General features: G+C 40.1%; 1 protein-coding gene across 2 annotated transcripts in view; it reads right to left on the bottom strand.

Moving 5' to 3' along the window:
* cdkal1 (CDK5 regulatory subunit associated protein 1-like 1) overlaps positions 1-22,593 on the bottom strand; it is a 223,034-nt gene that overhangs the window by 135,887 nt on the left and 64,554 nt on the right. For both annotated transcript variants that reach the window (XM_069143201.1, XM_069143202.1), the window contains exons 5-7: positions 18,684-18,780; positions 14,161-14,209; positions 7,818-7,938 (exon numbers count right to left, since the gene is read on the bottom strand). In XM_069143201.1, coding sequence (XP_068999302.1) covers positions 7,818-7,938; positions 14,161-14,209; positions 18,684-18,780 — 267 coding nt within the window. The remainder of the gene's footprint in view (positions 1-7,817; positions 7,939-14,160; positions 14,210-18,683; positions 18,781-22,593) is intronic.

Here is a 22,593-nt window from a genome sequence, read left to right as displayed (position 1 = left end):
TTGCGAGAAATGCATTTTATACAGTGATGAAACAGCGAGGAAGGGAAAAATGAGGGCCTTTTGTTGTACAGACACAGCTGTTCCTCAAATAAATTGATAAGATGATCCTTTCTGTCTTTCATTCAAAACTCTGCCATGTCAATCAGTTGACAGTTTGCAACTGTGACCAGCTGACTTTCCTAAGAGCTGATTGGCTGTTGAAAGAGGTGACGTGCTTCATGTTCTACAATTTTCCTCTGGCTACTTGACAAGCTATAAATGACTGTAATTAAGTTATTTTTGTTGACAAAGCAAAGTTTGCTTGGAAAGGCTTACTTTGTTCGAGCATACCTTTGGAAGAGCGTTTATTTTGTATATCTAAATCGACAAAAACGCTGAAATTTCATAAAATTGCAAGCTCCCTCAACTATTGTGGAGGCTGGTTGAATTTAAGCTAAAGTAAATCAAATATGTGCATTTCTGTCTGCATTTAATTTTGCATCTTAAGAGGGCATTCATTCAGATATTGCCATGTTGGGACACATCAGGTGCAAACGGGAGTGAAAAAAATCCAACATTTCAATCTCATTACTTTTGAAATGCAGGACATTCTTCATGTGTTTGTAGCTTCGTCATCTAACAATGGCCCTGCTTGTTCTCAGGCTAATTATTTTTCAGTGCATTTCAACATGAGTGCCCCCAAATTTACTTTTCTCTCAGTTGGAGTAGAGCCTTGAACGTTATCCGCTCGTCACAATGGTAAACACAAATCTATTTAAAAGGTCAGCAGCAAGGTTGATAGGACCTATTTTCCCACTGTTTCAGCCTAAAGAGTGGATAAAGAAGTTGTAGCAGCCAGTTGCAAATCACAGGAAACGAGCAGCTAACACAAATACATTCACAATGCACGCTACATACAAGCACACGGACACTTTTCATTATGTCTCGTTCAGCTTTGTTTCATGAAGTGTCTGTGTGTGCGTGTGCTTTTCTACTGTAAATTAAGATTTTGGTAAGAATGAAGCCACTACCCTTTTCAAACCATTCATGAGAGTATACAGCCACAGAAATACATAGGACACGAAACGGAGATGGAACTGAGTAGAAATGAGAAGAGCAGGAAACTACACTGAAAAAAGGATCAGGTTTTAAGACTATGTGGCTTGAGTTAAGCATCCAAAACATCTTTAAAAAGGTATCAATTTAAATCCCTAACAATGAAATCATACAATATTCAGCATGGCTTAATGGCCAGATTAAATTAGCTTTCTGTTAAGTAGATAAATATGTTACTATTAGTGTCAGAGGGTGAAAAAAGAAAACAGGGAGAATTGAATAGAAGGAGCAGAACAAAGAAAAGAGGATACAATACTGCACGGGCTCCAAGGATTTCTATTATACTCCCTGGATAGGTGAGGCCAGGAGCTAAAAGAATTTAAAAAAAATAACTCTTGTAACAAAAATAACAAGACTATTGAAATTGATCACGTATTAAACCCTTCCATGTTTGCTTCTATTCAAGATATGTCAACATCTCTATTTGTCAAACTATTGTGAGCTCAACCTTGCAAGCATTTGAAGGACATTGATGTGCAGGAGGTAACTGAACAGAACGTCAACCCAAAAGCAGCATCGCGTAAAGGCCAAGAAGAAGAAAAATTCTACTCAAAATGTGCTGCTTGGAAACTAAAAATCGAAAATATTTGCACTATGCATGACTGCGGAGACCTTTTTGGTCAAGGCACAGCCCTCCGTATCAGCATTAACTCAACTTGAAACCATTTGTTGCAAAGTATGAGTTGCCAGCGCGGCAATCAAATGTCAAGGCTGCAGTCAGCCTCTCAGCTACTCTTTACTCGTGTTTGAGAAAGCTCTCAAACCCCAAGAAGCCCACATTCACTGCCTATTCCTCTGCATCATCCTGTCTACCTGCCTGCCTGGAGGACACGGATGATGAACTTGGTTATTGGTTTAGGGTTAGAGTGATGCATCATTAACACCTGACTTTAGCACATTTCAGTAACTATGACAGAGATTATGACTGCCAAAAATGCAACTAAATAGAGAACAGGGAAGAGACAGCTAATGAAATGTAATGAGCTGTAACGGTGGAACAAAGGGCTTCTTTTTTTTTTTTTTTTTTTTTTTTTTAAAGCTTGGAGTCTAATGGCAAAGGTTCACACAAACAGACACAGCAACAAATACACACACACACACAAGTTTAATGATCCATTCTGACTGAGTGGCTGTAAATTCCTTGTTTATGACGCTGAAGCATCACGACTGAACTTGCTCACAAAAGGGCTTTTACAGCCACAAACAACACACACACACACACACACACACACACACACACACACACACACACACACACACACACACACACACACTTAGATAGATGTACACAGAGTGAGAAAGGACCGTTGGTGCAGCTAAGGGCAAAACACACACATGCATGCAGCAGCTTTCCTAATGGTATCAAGCGTGCTAAAAGTGGGACTCAAAACAACTTCAGGAAGACATAGTGAAATCTTTGTTTCAGTCCGAGCCAGTATGAAAAATGAACTCTGCCCTCAGGCTTATCTGTTTGGATAAAGAGACAATGGAGGGAATACCATAAGAAACAATCCCAAACTAAATGTTACAGACTAGAAAATAAGCCAATTAAAGAGCACAAGACTAACATGAGGTGCTGGTGTCAACATGGGAAGCATGACTGGGGTAGCGTTTAAAGCAACCACATCTTCATTTAATCCATTGTTGAAAACGCCAACATGCTAGCTGAGTGTATATTTATGATATTCTTTCCTTTCCCACATCAAGCCCCTCCATAGTTTCACCATCCTCACAGACAGAGAAAAAAATGGTCTGTTGTGTTGATGCAAATCCAAACTTTGACATGACAATGCTGTCTGGATGTGTATTCATGGTTGTGAAAATAAAAGGCTGGTCAAAGTTTTTTTTCAACTTTTCATGTTAAAGCATGTGGTAACATGCTGCTTTTGGAGGAGACCTTCAAAGTAACATTCAAGGTCTTTTGTTCATTTATGTATCAGGAACAGATAACTCAAAACAACTGTGCTAATGGCAAGAGAAACCTGACAATGTTCTTTTAATATAAAGCCTGAGGCTATTTAAGGCCTGACTGGACCATGTTCAATATATTTTCTAATGGGGATCAAATTAACTTGGTGAAAAAAAGCCAATCTAATTTGGTTTTAATAGCTGCAAATGAAATTAATATGCAACTTAATGAAATTAATATTGTGAATCAATTTCAACGCAAAATTACATTTTCAAACGTAGTCCCAAGTGAGACACCACAGCAGGCTGTTGTGAGGATTTGCACTAATAAAATGAAGGGGATGGTACAGCAGGTTCATCTGTCAGACCGAGACTAAAATTAAAGCAAAATAATTTGAGGAGAAATGGCTTTTATTTGAGAAAAGATGTACATAGAAGAATATTGAGGGGATGACTGTTTAGTCAAAAAGTGTGAAGGTTTGAGAGCTTTTTCTTGTTGTAAAAACAAAAAAAGAACAGCACTTTGGGGTACCTGGTAGACCTATAAGAGCGATGCAGATCATTTTACTGGAAGCAAATTGAGTACTGTTCAGTGGAATCTCCCAAACTCCCAGTACCTTCCACACATGTGCCCCAACGTGCATAACACAGGGCATGAGCGCTGACTGATTCCCATGCGTTTGCACTTTCTATTGTGTTCAAAGGAGAAAAAAAAACTCAAAAACGTGAATTATTTTGATGCCATGGTTAGCAACTGTTGTTTTGTTGTTGTTGTTGTTTTTTTATGATCAAATTCTGTAAGAAGTTTTCTATGAGCATCTTCAAACAAGCATAAATCAAATTCTTTACTGACTGCTGAGCTACTGGGCTGGACTAACGTCCGAGAGAGAAAATCTGCACGCTACGGAGAGAGCCAAATTTAAAGATTTTTTTATGAATTAACCAAGGTGAACAAACTTTCTAAAAATCAAAGGCACCTTTTGAAAACATCTTTCTAAAGCCTGAAGGCTCTCTGAAAACCCTGACAGATTTATAAACGTTCACAATGACCTTTTATTCTCAGCCTCTATAGAAGATAGAAACATGAAAACAAAACCATTTGAGTTCTTAAACGGACGGCTTTAATTGGGAATTATTACATTTGCTCTAATGTTCATAAACTTAAAAAAAAAAAAATCGAACAAAAAGACCTAGCTCTGACACGTATACAGCCTCACTGCACTCTGCAACTTTTGACGGCGTAAAGTCTGCTGGTATCATCTAAAGCATGGCCAAGTCACATCTAAAGGAAGAACCACACTAACGTAACGCCACGTCAAATGCTGCATCTGGTCCTAATGGATTAAACTTGATCATGTGCAACTGTTTGGTGTGGATTTACTACATCAAAGAAGAATGATCTCATAATATGGTAGGAAAAAGCAGAAGTATCTATTAACTGCAATAAAAATATGGTAACCTTTTTGTGCCCTAAAAATTATGATTTGAGACTGAATACTTTTCAAGGATTTGCAGACATCCTGTGGAAGCACTCCATCCTGAAGCCCGACATCGAGCTGACATTTGGCAAGACTACAGACGAGAGACAACTTAAATGAATGTATCCCACGTGTTTATGCCAAAGGACAACTTTCAACATTAAAACGGACACACACAACAAATTAGTCGTTTTAAATGTTTTCTTTGACGCAGAAGCAGTTTGGAAGAAAAAAAAAAACTGATGTTGTGCATGCGAGTGCCTGTGTGTGACACAAGGGTCACTCTGTTTCATCAGCTGACAAATGTCACCAATGAGGTCACTACGCCCTCTTCTAAAAAGAGAACACATAAAGGACACATTCTGTCTCTTTTACTTAAAACACACACACACACATTAACATTAAGAGGACCACGTCCAGTTAGTGAGACCAATAAATGACCAGCTCAAACAAAAACCCACACTAAGCTCGAATTTCCAGTAACAGACATGTTATTTGGTCAACAGTTGATTCACACAATCACATATTTGCGTAATCCACTACTCTACTAGAAGAGAGTAAAAACAGGGGGATTTATTTGTAGCCAGCTTGACCCCTTTGAAAAGCAACAGCGAGATCATCTGGATCAGATACAGACCCCCTGCTGGAGGGAGTGCTGCAAAGGACTGACATCTGCACACACATACCACGGCACAAAACTACCAACAACAGGGAGGGCGTGAAAAAAATGCTTACTTCCATGCTTGAAGGCCCATGAAAGTGCACAGAAGAGATAGAACAGATCGGTACACAAGCAAGAAGTACAGATACGCACAGGTTAGATTCAACGGGGACCAAATTAAAGCGATAGAACCGAAGGAGACTGAGACCCATTGACCAACAATTATCTAAAAGATACACAGAGGCCATGAAAGGTATCTATAGTAGCTATTCAGAGAAAAGAAGCCTAAAAAAACCAAAAACCAATGATGTGACAGTGGTGAAAGTTTACAGGGAAGCAGTGAAGAAAGGTTCCAGCTAGCCTGAACATTGCGGACAGTTGTTGCAAAGGGCTGCATTTTCCTTTGGCAACGCACATCTCATCATTCCAAGATAAAACATGTTAAGTTTTTTTGCTGACCAGAAGTGCTGATGTTTCTGAAAACATGGCTGATGCGGTTGGATTTACAGTTTTGCTAGTCGCATTAGATCAAACATAGTCTAAGAAGCTTTAGTCTGGAATGAAAACCACTGAGCTCTGCAGATTACAATACTTTAAGACTCAGTCAACACTTCAGGAATGCACTCAATGGGCTTTTGAACAGATTTGTTTTTGTTGCTGTTGTTGTTGTTTATTTTGTTTTAACTCGAGGAGCAGTGCGTAGTTCTTCGTGGTATCTAGTGGTGAGGGTGCAAACTGCGACCATCACTCGCGGACAATGCGAAAGGGCCTCTCTAGTTTAACATGCCGGTCTGAAACATGCTACGTAGAAGAGGACCTTTTCCCTACGGACACGTTAAGGGTTCATTTCTAAGGTAAAGAAAAAAAAAAACAAGGTTTCTTTCTTTCTGGTGATTCTACACTAATGAAAACTTAATTCGGGATATTATATTTCGATTCTACCAATAGACCCTCTCCTAAATCCTACACAGTAAATCTTTAAAACAGTTCTTAAACTAGGAGTGAATTAAAACAAGGTAATAACAAACAAACACACAGAGCATGGTGCCGACGAGGTGAAAATTGCCAGGAATTAATACAACAAGAAGAGTACAAATTGATCAAACGCCTGTAAACACGTCGCAAAATAACAACATCCTCACAAAAGGGTTCTCTTCATAAAGCTTAAGAAACACTGGTTTAAAAAAATAATCATGAGCTTAAATTCATCATGTGATAGACACAACATGTAACATGGGAGCTCCATCTTTGCAGACAAAGGTCCCCCAATAATAAGTGTAAAAATGTAAATGGTTGACATTTATTACTACAACGCAAAATATGACGATGGAGTCACCACACAGCATCACAATGTATCTACTGCATCACTATCACACCCAAAACAATCATAAAAAACATCCACCCTGGTAATAAAGTAGTCATACATAATAGGTCATGACCAAAGAGCAGGTCATAGCCTCCTTGCTTGTTTTATTTCCATGTTACATGGACAAAAATGTTGTCGCAATGAGCACTAATGGAAATTCCCTCACAGTGTTGAAACCTACTTTTGGACAGCAATAACAAATGCAAACAAAACAGGCTTAAACAAAGAGATGACATATTGTTGATCATATAAAGTCTGCAACTTCTTGATTTACTGCACAATCCAAAGGACCTAAACATATATGTATGAGAACAAATGAGTATTTATTTCAACCAGGAAAGCTGGACAAAAGACTGAGGCTTCGTCTGCAAGCTGTTTACTTCCTTGCTTTGTGAGTCAAGTCATTAATGTATAGACCTAGAATAGATGCAGGCTGATGATTGATGGATTATCAGCAGTGGAGGTCCTGCACAGTGGAATTAGCCTGTCGTAATCCTCTTTAACTAGCCCACTGAGGATACAGCACATGGGTTAGAGCAGACACACATATCTGTAAACAACATGAAATCAGCCCATATAAACGTGGCAGCACATGTGAGTGTCTGCGTTTGTGCATCTGAACACATTAAAAGTGGTCCAGTCGACCTATCTGACCACAGTATTTGTGGACATAATCTTCATTCATACCTCCACCTCCACTATAAAATCTGGTTTTAGTGGCATTGCTGTTAATTTGTATGCTAAAACATAACCACAACGCACACAATAGACATTCAACAACTCACTGCCAGGAATATATCAGGCAAAACAACACAAAGAATTGTAAGAGGATAAAAGAACATTCACAGCTTTGGTGGAAAAAGGTCTCAGTGTTTTTTTTTTCCCCCTGTTTTAAAATAGGAGTCAAGTGGAGGCAGAGAAAAAAAGGCGAGACACCTGTTGTGTTTCTATTACATTTACTGTACATTTGACAAATATCACTATATGCACATGCACATCCGAGCATCCTATGCACACACATCCAAAGCAAACCATGTGAACTGATGAAATTAGACGCACAGAGGGGCTCTGTTTAAGTGGTTGTGCAAAGAGAGACCAAGGACACACACACACGCGCGCGCACGCACACACACACACACACACACACACACACACACACACACACACACACACACACACACACACACACACACACACACACACACACACACACACACACACACACACACACACACAGTAAAAGGAACAACGGGTTAGTGAAATTGAATTCAGTAAAAACGTGTTGTCTGTTTGTGCGTCCGTGTCCTACCCGGTGTTAATGGAGATGATTTCGATGAGAGGGTTCTTCCTGATCTTGGGCAGGTCCAGTCTCGCTCCTCCGAGCCTCCGGCCGCCATCTTTCTTCTGACCCAACAGACGAACTGAGTGTCCTGAAAACAACAAACGATCATCACCTCACAACGTATTCTTTTTCACACTAAAAGGTGAGCTCTGAATTTCACTGTTGTTCACTTGTTGCACAAAGGACACACCGTCACGCACAAGTATGTGTGGATGGATGTGAAGCTATAGGCATGTATATGTCAAAATGAAAAGTAATCTGTTGTCGTAATCTTAATTGTTAAAGCTGAATTGTTCTGCTCAACAGAATAAACAGAAAGATGGGCAAACATAAACAGAAGATAGACATAACAGAAAGACAATTTCACTGTTTGGATGTTTGGATCACTTCCTCTCTCTTTAGCCTACCTCCATAACACACACTCAAATGTACAGTACATACAATTACAAGTATTTTTATATATAAAACCTTTCACTCGTACGATAAAAAAAGAAAAAGAAAAAGAAAAATCCAGCCATGGCATGTGTTGCACCTAAAATTTAATAACAACACACATCCATACGCAAAATGGTAAATAGGGTAGCAATAGGACATTCTAGTGTAAGTAAATTCCACTGATGTTAAGAGATAGGTTTAGTCACAATTTAATGTAATCTCCACTCCTGACTCATCATATCAGCACATTCATCATTGTAACTAATTAATTATACTGTCTGTATAATTGTCTAATATGACTATTTTTGTCTATCACTGTTGTTTTGTTGTTGTAAAACTTCAGAAAAAAAAAAAACTATAATTAATCAAAGTTGGAAACAGTGAAGGATAGGTGTGAAAATCCAAATCATCCGAATCGAGAAGGATATTTGTCTCTGATCTTTTATCACAGCACACTGTATGAAGTGTGAAAGTATTACTTAGTGGATATCGGAGTGTTGCAGAAGCAAATTAAATACACAGCTCAGCTAGTAATAATAATAACAATAGCTAATAGCCAGTAATGTTCAGCCTTTGGTGTGTGGAAATGGGATGCAGCAGTTTCTCTTCTTCTCTCCAACCATCCAATAGGCAACTAGCTAAAGATGTGCGAGATGGAGGCGCTGAGGGATGGAATTGTCTTCCTGTTTTCATCCACTTTACAAGGGTCTCCTGGGAGGGTGGGTTCAGGGCAGGAAGCATGGTTATCAATTGGTAGATAAAAATGACAATCTGCCCCAGAGGAGGACAAAGAGCCAATCGGTGAGGCGTGACTAGTCGTAATATCCCAGTACAAGCAAGGAAATGAGAAAACTTCCCTCGTGGAAAACAGCCAAGACGTGTAGCGCATTTGGCCTCTGCTTTCCTCAAGAGATGTGCATCCGCCTTTGGTCGTGAAACAAAGATTTAAAACTCATGCATGCTCTGATCTACCAATTACTCTGTAGCCATAGCTTTATCTGTTGATTGATCAATCCATTCATATATAAACACGACCCTTAACAGTTTAAAGCAAGTGGAGAAGCAGGTGAAACTGTTAAACATTTTATCTGATGTTCATTTAACAAATGTACTGGATGAGGGAGGAGGAAGACAAAAATAAACAGTAAGGACGATGGCTAGCAACATCCACAAGTTGAAAAAGTCAACAAGGGCTTCTTTATTCTAGATTTGAATACTTAAAGGCATGAAGGGAAAACTAATTGAACCTCATTTGACCTTTTAAAAGTATAAGAAATTATAGTTTGATTTTACTAATCACTCAGACCAAATGAGTGAAAAGTCTGAATAATAAATGTCCATGCCTAAATACAACCTAAAATATGAACTTAACCTGCTGTGAATGATAACATGGGGAAAAAAAATGGGGGGGAGGGGGGGGGGGGGATTAACAATCATGTTGAATACCAAACATTTCTTTTTGTTTTTCCCCCAATTTATTTTCTATGATGTCAAGGTTTAACATAGAGCCTGAAACATTTGGGATATATGCAGGTCCATTGAATGAAAAAAGGCACAAAGGGGATTTAGCTTCAGTGCCTTCTGTTTCAGGTTGGTGGTAAAATCTGTTTCTGAAATTCAGTATTTTTTACTGCATGGTGGGAAAATGAAAGTTACCAATAAATAATTGCATACACCGACTTGTCGGGAGAAACCAGTTACCAGTGTGGTCCTGGATTTCCAGATGCTTTTTTCCCCAAAATGATGAGCTCGTCCACTCTAATAAAAGTTGGAAACTGTCAGTCCGCATATTCCGTTTTTCCCTCTAAAACTGCATAGGAACCTTGTCAATGTGACTACCATCCGAGACTCAAGAAATAATCTCACAGCCAGCATGGAATCACTCCAGGGACGTACCCAAAGCCAAATTCAATTTCGGGGCCGAGGGGACCCATGAATGGGAAGCAAGAGATAAAATAGCTAACATGAGCAATGCTTCCCTATTTGTCATCTCAATTACAGAGTTTAGAGAGGCCAACTGCTGTGATTGGCAAACCCACATAGACAGAGACACACACATCACCCTGTACAGTACCACATCTTCTTCTTACTGAGTGTTCTCCTCTTTTTCCGCCTGCACTTTTTTTTTTCCAATTTGTCTTTGTTCTTTTTTCTCCTTCATAAATACAAACCGACATAAATCGCGTTATCCATTGATAAAAGCCCATAAAAAAAACATGCTAGAGACAAGGAGGGAGAGAATGCAAGTATAGATGGATGGAAAGGTACATCAATGGAGGGTGATAGAAAAAAATACATCACAGATGAAAGACGTATAGGAGAGCCAGATGGATGGTTGGGAGAGAGCGGTGGAAAGCTAAAAGGATGACCTGTTGACCTGTGTCTGATGTCTCATAAGTGGTGGGTCTCTGGTTTGATTGTAAAACAGCGGGTGAGATTTTATTTTATTTTTATTTTTTATTTTATATTTTATTTTATTTTATTTATATTTTTTGGGGGGGTTGGGGGGGGGGGGGCACATTGGAAAGAGGGACCAAAGGTGGCAGATGAGGGGGACAGGCGGGGTGTCATGTCTGTCATTTATCTTTACAATATAACTGTTTATTACATATGTGCACTGTCTGACAAAGGTTATTTTGTTATTACTTAGCAGGTTCCACAATGTGTTTCGTGCAAACATTTCAAAAGAGCACTTCTCTTAAAAGAAGTGTTATTTTGTCCTTCATGCGGCTTCGATGCCCGACAAGGACGAGCCCCTCCGCAGAGCTTTCTTTTTGCCACTTGCCGCAGGGTTCACTGAGCATTAAAAACCATCACTCAGAACACGATTTGAAATATCTGTGAATGCGTTAACTCGTCTCTCGGTGCCCGCTCTTCATTTCCTATTCCTCCTGTCTGTCTCTTTCTACCTGCTCAACCATAATGTAGCTTCATTTTTTTTTTTTTTTCCAGCACTGATACAAGCAAAAAGTGCGTTTATACCGGTGAAATAAGGATCACAAGGTTATACAGATTCCGATGTGTAGCTAAATACATGTATTAGCCTGTCTAACCGTTTCTGGCCCCCGTTTCTAACTGACACACAAACACTACATCTAAACTGTTTCAAAAGGATGAAAGATTATCAGGCGAAAAGGTATCGTCCAAGGCTATCTTCTAAGGGAGAGAAGAGATAATCTATATCAGAAGGTCAATAAAAGATATAAACATATCACAAAAAAAAGTCCCGTAAAGAAAGAAGTGCATCCGATATTTGTTAATGGCGTAAAGATAAGAGTGAAAACGTGAATCAATCCTGTTTTATAGCCGCTGTGTGGGTTTCTGCATACATTTCTTCTGGATTACAAATGTAAATATTTATTTTTGCAATAATCTAATCTTCGGAAGAAAAAAACAATTTGTTCCTTTTTTGTTTGTTTGTTGAGGACCATAAAATCGAGCTGGCTGCCCTCGTAAAAATGTGCATCCATGAGTGCCATTAATACATTGTTTACAGATGTGACACTGAGCTTGAAATAGATAATAGATCAAGTCAAAGCTCTGTTTGTTGTTAGCAAGAAAAATCTACACTTGGAACAGCCTCCAACATTTTTTTGTTTGTTTGTTTGATTTTTTTATGATTTGGATGAGCAAGTTTGTGACCACAGTTCCAACAGCACCAGCAAAATCCCTGACGCTGCACAATGACAAGAAACGTAAGACGGAGCAATGATTGCAGTGTGTTTGACTGTGTAAATTAAGATATGAGATAATGCTAAAGGATAAAAACCTGCCCTGCCATTTACAACAGGTAGTAACTTGAGCTTTATTGTACATATATGCACTATGATTAAAAGTAGTTTTACAGTCGTGACGTATCCTCATGGACTGACAGATGTTGAGTTGGTTTTTTTTCCCAAGCAAAGGATCCAAATGTTATAGATACTCTGAAGTTCACAAAAGCATACTCATACTCTTGTCATGTGGAAAACAGATCTGCAAGCAATTTTGGCACAGCAAAGACCTGCATCTATTAGTAGTTCATTGAAGTTAGTATTTTAGTAGCCATTACGAAAAGCAAATCCTCTGGCTTAAAGGTTTATGCCCAGGCCTCCGAGACGAAATAACAGCTCTCAGTTTATACGAGGTCATAAAGAACTGTAATGATACTGGGGAAATTAGTTTCTATGGAGGGAGCGATGGTGGGAGGAAGAAGGGAGGAAAGGAGGGCAGAAGGGTAGAACAGGGCAGTAAGAGAAAGTAGAGGGAGGCAAAAAAAAAAAAAAAAATCAGGTTGGTAAGAGATCAAAAGATGCTGAAGAGAAGGTGGAAGAAGGAAGTGGAAGAAAAAGGAAAGAATGAGCAAATCATAGAGAAGAAAGGGGGAATAAAAGTCACAGTATGCATGTGTGAACGTGAGCTTGTGTATAGCCGGGGTTGATGACACATTGTAAAATTAAGCCTTCGTTCAGCTGTCCTTCATTAGAATGAGGCCTGCAGTGCAAACTAGTCACTCATCGAGAGAGAGAGAGAGAGAGAGAGAGAGAGAGAGAGAGAGAGAGAGAGAGAGAGAGAGACACAGACACACACACACACACACACACACACACACACACACACACACACACACACAGAGTAAACTCAATCTGTTCTTTATTAGAGAACAGCTGGGGGTGTATGACAGCTTGACTGGACACTCTCACACTGTAAACTCTCTCTGACCTTCATTAAACAGTTAAGTGCGGTGGTTCACTAACAGTTTAAATGGATGACCTAATCACTGCCATGCGAGTCTGTCAGTGAGCTGCTCAAACAGAGGAGGCCGCTTAACAAGCACCTCCGATAGCAGGACGGAGGATCCAGAAACAACACTGACGACTGTGCTTATAACAAAAAAAAACAAAAAGTCTGTTTAAAGCATAAATGTTAAATGGAGTGAGCACATTAAGTTTTGTCTGCATTTTGTTTCATGAATGTTCTATCCTTTAAACCAGTAAAACAGCAGTAAAAAAAAAAACAAAATTAAAAGTTACTCTGCTACTGTATATCTAATATCAACAGGAAGGACATACCTCTTTCTTTTCATTTTCAAATATAATTACTTTTCTTCTAACTCCAGCTGGTACTTTATTACTGACAATAACTGCCCTGACTTCCCCCGCCTGCTGCTCACAGCTTCAGTCTTTGCTGTGATTAGAGACTGGAAAACCTGTTTATATAAAAGGTTCACTCAGCCACTCTGGAGGGTTGCAAGTCAGCAACCAGTGGGGTCGGCTAAGTGCAAGGACGTTGCTGTTGAGCGTTTTTTCCATAAATGTATTTCTAACAACGGCGGTGGAGCGAAATCAAGGGTTACGAACAGTTGTAATAACGCTGCAATGAAGGGCCTCTTTGAAAAGTCTGCAAAGGTTCCATGGTGTATGAATGATGATTGGATAAAGGCCGCTCCAGTAGAGTCAAAATTAACCCGACGTCTACGTCTAGCAAGTTGCAGCGACAGGAAACAATCTCCAAAGGAGTGTAACTAGACGATCTGGTCACACAGTAAATGTGGGTCTGGTAATACCAGGCTGGACAAGGCTGACTTTGAATCAAATGTTTTATAATGTTAGAATAATATCAAGTAATTATTAGTGTACAATATATTCTTATTCAAGACACTGAAGGCATTCCCGGTCTTTGTATTGTGTCAATAAGTGGAGAGACTATTATAGTGAAAGTAATTCATACATGGAGCTGAAGCACTAAACTTAATTCCCTATTCTAGCAATTAAAGGACTCTCGCTCATTCAATACTTGATCAATGCTTTGCTGCTTCCTCTCGCAAACATGTGCTTCGTGCTTGTGTGTTTGTGCGTGCGTGTGTGTGTGTGTGTGTGTGTGTGTGTGACAATACCTTTAACAGCCTCGTCTACTACTTCCACCACTCGATCAATCTGTTGGACCTGAAACACAGACACAGACACACATGGGAAAAGTTTATTGATGCCGACAGACCAAGTCCACACAGTCAAACAGAAAGCTCGTATCGACAACAAGGAAACACGCATATACTGATCTACGTTTAAACAAAGTGGGTGTGTAAATATACACAAAGGCCATATGCAATAAGCACACAGACAAACAAGTGCAAAAAGATACAATCGCAGTTTTCTCCAGTCAGGATTAAGCCATATGGATTTCCTAAATGCCAGCGAGTGTGGTTGTGCGTATAACGCCATGTATAATATGTATTGACAGAGACACAGTCTGAGGAAGGATTATATGGATGAAAACCAAAGGGGCAGAAAAAGGGTGACAGACAGATGATCATACAGATAAAGGAATACCACGTTAGATCATGAAAGAAGGACTAACACAGAATCTCCTCATTGCCTCCTCAGTTAAAAAAAAAAAAAGAAAAAAAAAAAAGACCTGCAGCTCAACCAACAGGTACTCTGACAAACCACTAATTCATTAAAGGAAAAAAACAAACAAAAAAAAAACAAAGCAAGAGCCCGTTGGCTACAGTTTAACAAGAGCCAGACCATTGGGAGATTGAGCTGGATACTACAAGAGCCAGAATATTTAACAGCACTGATTTTACTAATTTACCATCCTACAGAAATAATGTAAAGAGGAAAAGGGAGGTGAATGAATGAGAGAAGGAGGCCGAGAGACACGGAAACAGAGCTAAAGAGGTGGGGAGAGGGAACTTAATTTCCCCTGCCATTATTTCCCCTTTCACTCCTTGCAGCCTCTAACTCTCTCACTTTTTCCATTCTTAGAGGTCTATGCTTTAGCCCTGGGCGCCAGCTCTGAATGCCTCCAGGCCCATTACTCAGAATAACCCTCCTTTCAAACAAACACTCGCGCACGGATACTTACTGTGCTTCACAGGCAGCCGTTACTTGCATGAAATAATCACACTGAAATAAAAATCTATTTCCTTGTAATGGCCAAGTAATCTGGGCCCATTCAGAGCCGCAGCAGGCGTCCTTACTTACAGTACGGGTCGGGTCTAGCTTACATTAAAAGCTATCAACTCAGATCTTTTCAACCCTGGCGGTTATCGAGTCCTGCTTTGTATTCATAGAATATTGTTTGAGTTGGCAATTAAGCGGAATGTCATTTTTTTTAAAAGACACTAATATTGCCATTGCCATGTGGAATAATTGTCAAAAGGTGCAGTTAGGCAGTTTGTTTAGAGCCGTTAGAAGACCAAGCATGCATGCAAGGTGCAATCAAAACGCTCAGAGACTGTTCCTGTTGCACACAAACAGAGCTCAGGATAGTAATGTGCATGGAGCAGGAGAAGCAATAACCTTTTTGACAAAGTATTGCAAGTTACACTGCTTGATCAACATCAACGCCCGAGTTACATACGTTTTTGTGACCACCGACACATGCATATTTGCAATTTCACCATGATAAGTTGGAAAAGTTGTCAAATTCTGGAAATCAGCAATTGCTTCAGAAAGCCTACATCAATGAAGCAATGAACAGGGCGATGTGTTTTGAGTTGCATCTGCATTGCAAGAGGGGCGGGACGTCACTGTTTAGGAGTAAAGAAGGTGCATCACTTTCAGGACCTGTTTTACTAAACGTCTGCGTGTAAAATCATGTGCAAACTCCTCACCACTCGCAAAAAGATGTCCAGGCAGATGTACCAACAACGTGCAGTGAGGATTGCGTCTTTCAAATGCGCAATTTAACACACGTTGTCCATTTTGCGTGTTTGCCCGCATGCGTATATGTAATGTTGGGCGTTTCTGCCTGAAGGTACAAAATACTGGGAAGGAACATGCAAATAGAACAATTTAGCACCCGCAATGATATTTACTAAACCTGAAAGTAGAAACAGGAGAAGTGATTGTTGTGTGTTTTAGTACGACTGAAAGGAACGTATTAATCAGTTACACAAATCTGGAGAGACGACTGCTCTTATTGTGGTGAAAAGGAGACGCAGGAAAGCAAAGAATATGTAGAGAACGTGGTTTTACACCCTTGGAAACATGTTTGAGATGTCGGGAGAGAAAAATTATTCAGACATATTGTTTGTCCAGCGATGACATTTCGGAGTTATTGAATGAACTGAATGATGATTGATTCTTAGTAAATCAGGCCCTAAGAGTGCAGCTCGGTGGGTTTTCTTTGACATGACTGTCACGGTCAGACTGACGACACCGTGTTCATCTGGGATGTTCTGAGGCATCCGAGGGAAAACGCTCGGTGCAAACGGCCTAAAATGTGGCGTGATGGCACGCAAGTTCTCCAGCATGACAACGTGCCCACTCACAGCATGTTATGCGTGACTTTCTCATCTGCAACACAATTGCCTTTTCAATATTTACGCTCGAGAGAATATTTTCAAACTAGGTTGTTATTAGGTGCATTGTCAAGTCATGTTTCTCACAATATAAACACATCACAGGCAGTGATGTGAGGTCAGTATAATTTTGAGAAATTGGGCTAAAATAGAAACAGGGCCCGGAATATTTACCAAAAAGACACGTGTTTCCTAAAAATAGGTGGAGCATCTAATGCCTACAACATCGCTCACCCAGTATGATGCTCTCATTACTTAGCCAATGCTGTGGATGTGTGTGTGGATGTGTGATGTGTGTCAGAAACAGGACGTGACAAGCCCAGCTGCAGGGCTTGCGTGACTGCCTGTGTACCTTACACATAATACACTGTCATTCATTTTAGATAAACTTTAGACAGGAAAACACAAAAGAAATAGACTGGCACCAATAAAGTTGACTCACACAGGTCAATTAAATAGAAGGAAATCAACAGGAAGCCCTTTTTGTATTTATTGGGATTAATGCTACGCCCCTTATCTAGCCGTTAGTGCAATCACTATAAGCAAATTCTCAACTTGTTATTTGCATCCAATTTGCATAACCCACCAACTGCCAATGTCATCACGTGTTTGATTGTAACTACCAAGGGTACACAAGGGGAGTATGAGCATTCTCTGTCTCTGTTTGTTACCATGTGTGCCTTTTCATGCATTCATGCATCCATCAGTGTGGTGTGAGCGTGCGTGCATGCGCGCGTGTGTGTGTGCGTGTGTGTGTGTGCGCGCGTGTGTGTGTGTGTGTGTGTGTGTGTGTGTGTGTGTGTGTGCATGTGTGCGTGTGCATATGTGTGTATATATGCATAATCCAATTGACTCATGACAATGAAAAGACCGGCAGAGGTAAACTTCCCAGCTGTTTCTGCCTCACCCTTAAGGCTATTACATTCGCAAGCATGTGTATCTGAATGTAATTATATTATACATACATGGCACTTTATTATGAATCTAATCATGTTACACGGTGGCATGTTTACTTAAATGGAATAACATTATTTATGCTAAAAGATATTTAATGTAACATTTGAGCCGCCCCCGATACGTCGCTTTTAAGACAATGGCAGTACTCGGCACTGGATATCGGACTGTTTGATTTATCGTTGTTCCAAAGGCAGTTTGTCCTATACACAAGCGAATAAATTCAGCATTATGAGAACTTAAGATTTCCGTTCTTCTGCTGTGATTTAAAAGGCAAATTCTGGACCTTTTTTAGGTTGGAGTAAACAAAGAAGGCATGCATATATGATACTTCACTAGCCAGACTAGCTCAAATAGGCATTGAATAAATACCTTCATTTTTAATGCATGGTACAGACACTAATTCAGAAGTGCTGAAAATACAGAGTGAGAATGGAGCCGATGGCGTGTTTTGGCCCCCTCCGATCTCAGAATCAGAATCACCATGTTTATTGTTAACATCAGGCAAATCAGTTTTTCTGGTGTGCCCTCTTGAGGAGTCCTCCGGTAACATGCAGAGTACAGAGGTAAGTATTTGAACAATAACGTTTATGACGCAAACAATTGTAAAAGCGAAGGCGAGGTTTAAAAGCAAGTATCTCCGGCCTAACTCTGAATATTACTAAGCTACTACAGGCTCAGGTTTTCTCATACCTTTAGAGGAGGGAGAAAAGAAAAAACAGTTTATGCTGAGGGCGCCGTCATTGACATGTCCCTTCCCACTGCTGCCTTTGTCCACACATTGGACCTCCCTATAGAACAGGGGTGAAAAGACCCAATTGCTCTCTGCATGCAGAACTTTTTCCACCAGTAGGATCTGCTCTGCACGCAGCGTACCAGGCAACAGTGTAAAAAGACAAAAATGGGCATTCAGATAGAAGAAACACAAACATGAAGACATAGCAGGTTGGGTGAATGACTCAAACCATCTGTGAATGTTTGTGCGTCTCTACTCCTCAAAGGTTGCTCATTAAGACACAAATACAGACAAAGGGACACGCACAGACATACAGTAGATGTAACATAAAACCAACTGTACATTACCCGATACTTTCATTTAATATACTCATAGTATACCCGTCCCATAGTGCACAGACATACACGTAAAGTATACATACCCCAATGATGCTGAGACCCTTGAGGTACTCCATCCGTGGCTGGGCCTGGGGAACACAACCTGCCACTACCACCTTTTTGTCCTGTTCCTGGGCCTTTCTGTATAAACAAGAACAATAAATACATTAAAGAGAAGATCAATATCAGTATGCAACATTTTTGCACCAACAGTTTGCACAATTCCAGTTTGTTATTTAACCAAGGGAAAAAAAAAATACAACAACAACCATGGACCAAAGAATACAGTTTAGGTGAACCTTTAACTTTATGGCCCTGGACTGACCCCTTTACGACATGTGGTACAGGCTTCCCCCTGCGACCATCTGCGTTCATGTAACATGGGAACTTCACAGTGAAATAACTTAAGTTGACACTTTCCAATAACTATGTTCATTGGCAGTAAATCTGTTTTCCCAAGCCATTAATGAAAATATCATGGGTTGATGGGGCTGAAATGAGAAAAGAAAGAATGATAAAGAGCCACTAAACATAACTGTGAAGTGTTCTGCCCAACAAGTAGCAAATTCTTCTGCATTACTTATGGTCAGGTTGACATATTTGTGAAAGCTTCTTGCTTCAGGGAGATTCTTGTTTGTGTTCTACCAGTGGCAGGTAATCTATTTCCTCCTAAAATCTTCAGGAGAATGCGGAGAAGAATTTACTCAGTAAATCAAATTCCCGAAAATGTTGTGTGAAGTTAAATGGTCAGTTTATGTCTGATTATCAAACAGAAGTACTGTAGGTATTTTTTTCAAAATTTTGTTTAAGGTGAAAATAATTAATTATGTTACAGTAAATATTATACTTCCATCTTCTGATTAAGGCTACAAGATGTGGCTGAAAGCTGTCAAATAAATCTAGTGAGTGAACCATTTGTTAAAGGTCACATATTGTACTAATTCAGATTTCCATGTATTCTTTTAAATACAGCAGATAAAGGTGCTGTAGAAATACTGTGAAAGTATCAAAACACACATGCTCATGTCATATGTCTGCCATCAGCACAGTCCATTGTCCAATATTTGATGTGGAAGAAAACACTTGAGCTGCTATTTCTTCACAGAGCTAGCAAGCTACGAAACCAAACCTGTGTTTGGCCTGAGTGCAACACTCAGAAAAGTCAGCCAATCAGAAGAGAGGGTCAATGATATTACACAACCAGCCAGGTCATGGTAGAGCTCCAGAGAGAGGCTCAAGTGAGGAGATGTAAAACTATAATAAATAGCTTTTTTTTTTTTTATTATTGATATCGCAACTAAAACAATAGAAAAAGTGTAAAATATGGAATCTTAAAGTATTTTGTGTGAAACTAATCAAATAAAGTGGACCAACAGTGCAGTTTTCAATAACCAATATTCTGTACTTAAATATAATTGTACTGTGTCATATTACAATGATAACATGGAGGCTGAAGCCAAGGAAGTCACAGCTTGGACTCTCCACTGGGCCACTGAGGAGTCACAAATGATTTGGTACTCAGGAAAAAGCTGGTTGGTGTGTGACGATGAGAACAGCATGATCTTAGAGCCCTAATATATATATATATATATATATATATACGTGATGGGAAAAAATAAGATGTACTTGTCTACCTGTTGCTCAAGGATGTTTCTATTGTCTCATTTACGACGTCTCTGTGTCTTTATCTTGTGACCTACAACCGAACTCAGTACTAGCTAACCAGAAATACGAGAGGACATGGGGGGGGTGACTGTCAGCTGTTTGCGAGACTTTATAAAAGCTGCCCTACGGAGGAGTGACGTCGAGCAATGCTGGACACCTCTCTTTGAGTGTACATGTATTTGCTCCTTCTTGCAAGAATAAATGTCCGATATGTTTGATTTTGAACGCAGCCTCCGAGTAATTTTTCTAACAATGTGTTAGCCCAACATGGGCATGTGGATGAGAAAGAGTGGCAGACAGATGTCTGTGACGGGGGTAACGGTAAGCCAGTAAGACTAACACCCACTGAAGAAACACGTCAGAAGAAATTCATAACATGTTTTTTTTTTTTTTTTTGTGAGAAAACGGGTTACCATAATTGTTGATGATAAAATCACAGCTTTAACAAAACCAGGGACTTAAAAAAACAAAACATGTTGAGTCTCAAATATTTACAACGTCTATCATACATACATACGTACAACGTGAAGTGGTCACTGGCAAGAATATGCACTGGTAAGGTATTTTATATTAAATTACTGGAAAAGCACAAAGACATCACAAACCCATTTGTTCGGATGATTTTAATCAAAAAGAGCTGTGCGGAGAATAAAATGGTGTAAAAAGCCACAAGGAAAGTGCGCGCGTGTTTGAGTGTGTGCACGCGGATCTATGCTAGTCTTCACGTCACCTCCAGTTAGTGGCACTGAGATTCGAGACTCTCGGTCTGTCTGACAAAAGCTTTTGGAAGAGCTGCCCAGACTCTGCAATGAATCTTTAATAATGAAGCCTCCTGACAGCTGGAGTGAGCGGGAGGAGGAGGTGGGAGTGTGGGGGGTGGGGGGGGTGCACGTAAGCCAGGGTGGAATCGCGGAGGGAGGGGTGGGGGCAATGAAGCTGGATGCAAACTGTCAGTTGTGCTTTAATTCAGACCGTGTTTGTATTCTTCAGCAAAACAAAGCGAGATAGTGATGGAGGAGGGTGTGTGTGTGTGTGTGTGTGTGTGTGTGTGTGTGTGTGTGTGTGTGTGTGTGTGTGTGTGTGTGTGTGTGTGTGTGTGTGTGTGTGTGTGAGGGAGCAGAGTGTGAAGGTAGAGAAATGGGAAGGTAGACAACTCAATTCATAGCCAGCTTACACTGTCACATTAATGAGGAAGAGGAGAGATAGATGAAGGCTCAAGTTAGTACAAATGAGTGGAGAGATCCGAGGCGGATTATTCAGAGCTGTTTGCATTGCTCAGGGTTGTTTTCGACACAAAGTCAGCTTTATTGGCCAAATTCATATGCATACATAATGAATTTGACTCCAGTTGTATAGAATTATTTTGTAGTGTGCGGTACATGTTGTATATTTTAATGTTCTTGCACACTTTCAGCAAGAATTTTCAGGAAGATTAATGGAAAGAATTAGAATTTAAAGGACCAGTGCGTGTAGGATTTACTGGTGGAAAAGCTGAAACAAAGAGTTGTTGTGTTTTCATTACTTTAGAATGAGGCCTTCATATCTACATTGGGGGTGGGGGGGCGGGTCCTTTTCCATAGAGCCCACCAAGTTGCACCTCCATGTTTCTGCAGTAGCCCTGAATAGAATAACTAAAACACTGGCTCCAGAAGGCTTTTTGAGTTTTTTATCGAGTTTCATGGCCAACATAGATTCTCTTACATGCTTGGAAGTGGTGGGCGGAGAGATATGCAGCTGGTTGCAACCTCACTGCCAGATGCCACTAAATCCTACACACCACTTCTTAAAAAACAAAGAAAACTAATTACTGAAAATCCCAAAATGCCGGCTATCCCAGACTCATCCAGCGCACTCGGAGAAACGGCACTTCTATTGAGCTTCTGAAATGCACACTAGTGAATTTAAATTGACTGATTTTATCCACGGCATGTTGGGATAATTTTGGAGAGTAAGGAATAACAGCTATCTCAATTGTCTGATCTGGTGTGAATGGACCTTAACAAAAAGACAGGGAGGGGTGCAGAAAACACCAGCAGTTTTGAAGACTGCGTGAAGTGAGACAGCAGAAGCCGTGAAAGAAGAGAATGTATCTGCTTTGAGTAGCTTGTTCTCCCCACACTGTTCGTCATGGAGAACTCACACTGGCATCACTGCACACACACACACACAGTAGGGGTGCGTCTGCATAATTCACACCGTCTCCTCCCAAAATGCGCCAAACCTCCCTTTAATGCGCTACTCGCTCCCTGCCCACACACTCGGAGCCAGAGCTGACACAGCGAGTAAGCA

This window comes from Embiotoca jacksoni, unplaced genomic scaffold (assembly GCF_022577435.1).
Source record: "Embiotoca jacksoni isolate LCO1_2020_lvr unplaced genomic scaffold, fEmbJac1.0.p SCAF_11, whole genome shotgun sequence".
Taxonomy (NCBI): Eukaryota; Metazoa; Chordata; class Actinopteri; family Embiotocidae; genus Embiotoca; species Embiotoca jacksoni.
This window is presented reverse-complemented; position numbering and strand designations above follow the sequence as displayed.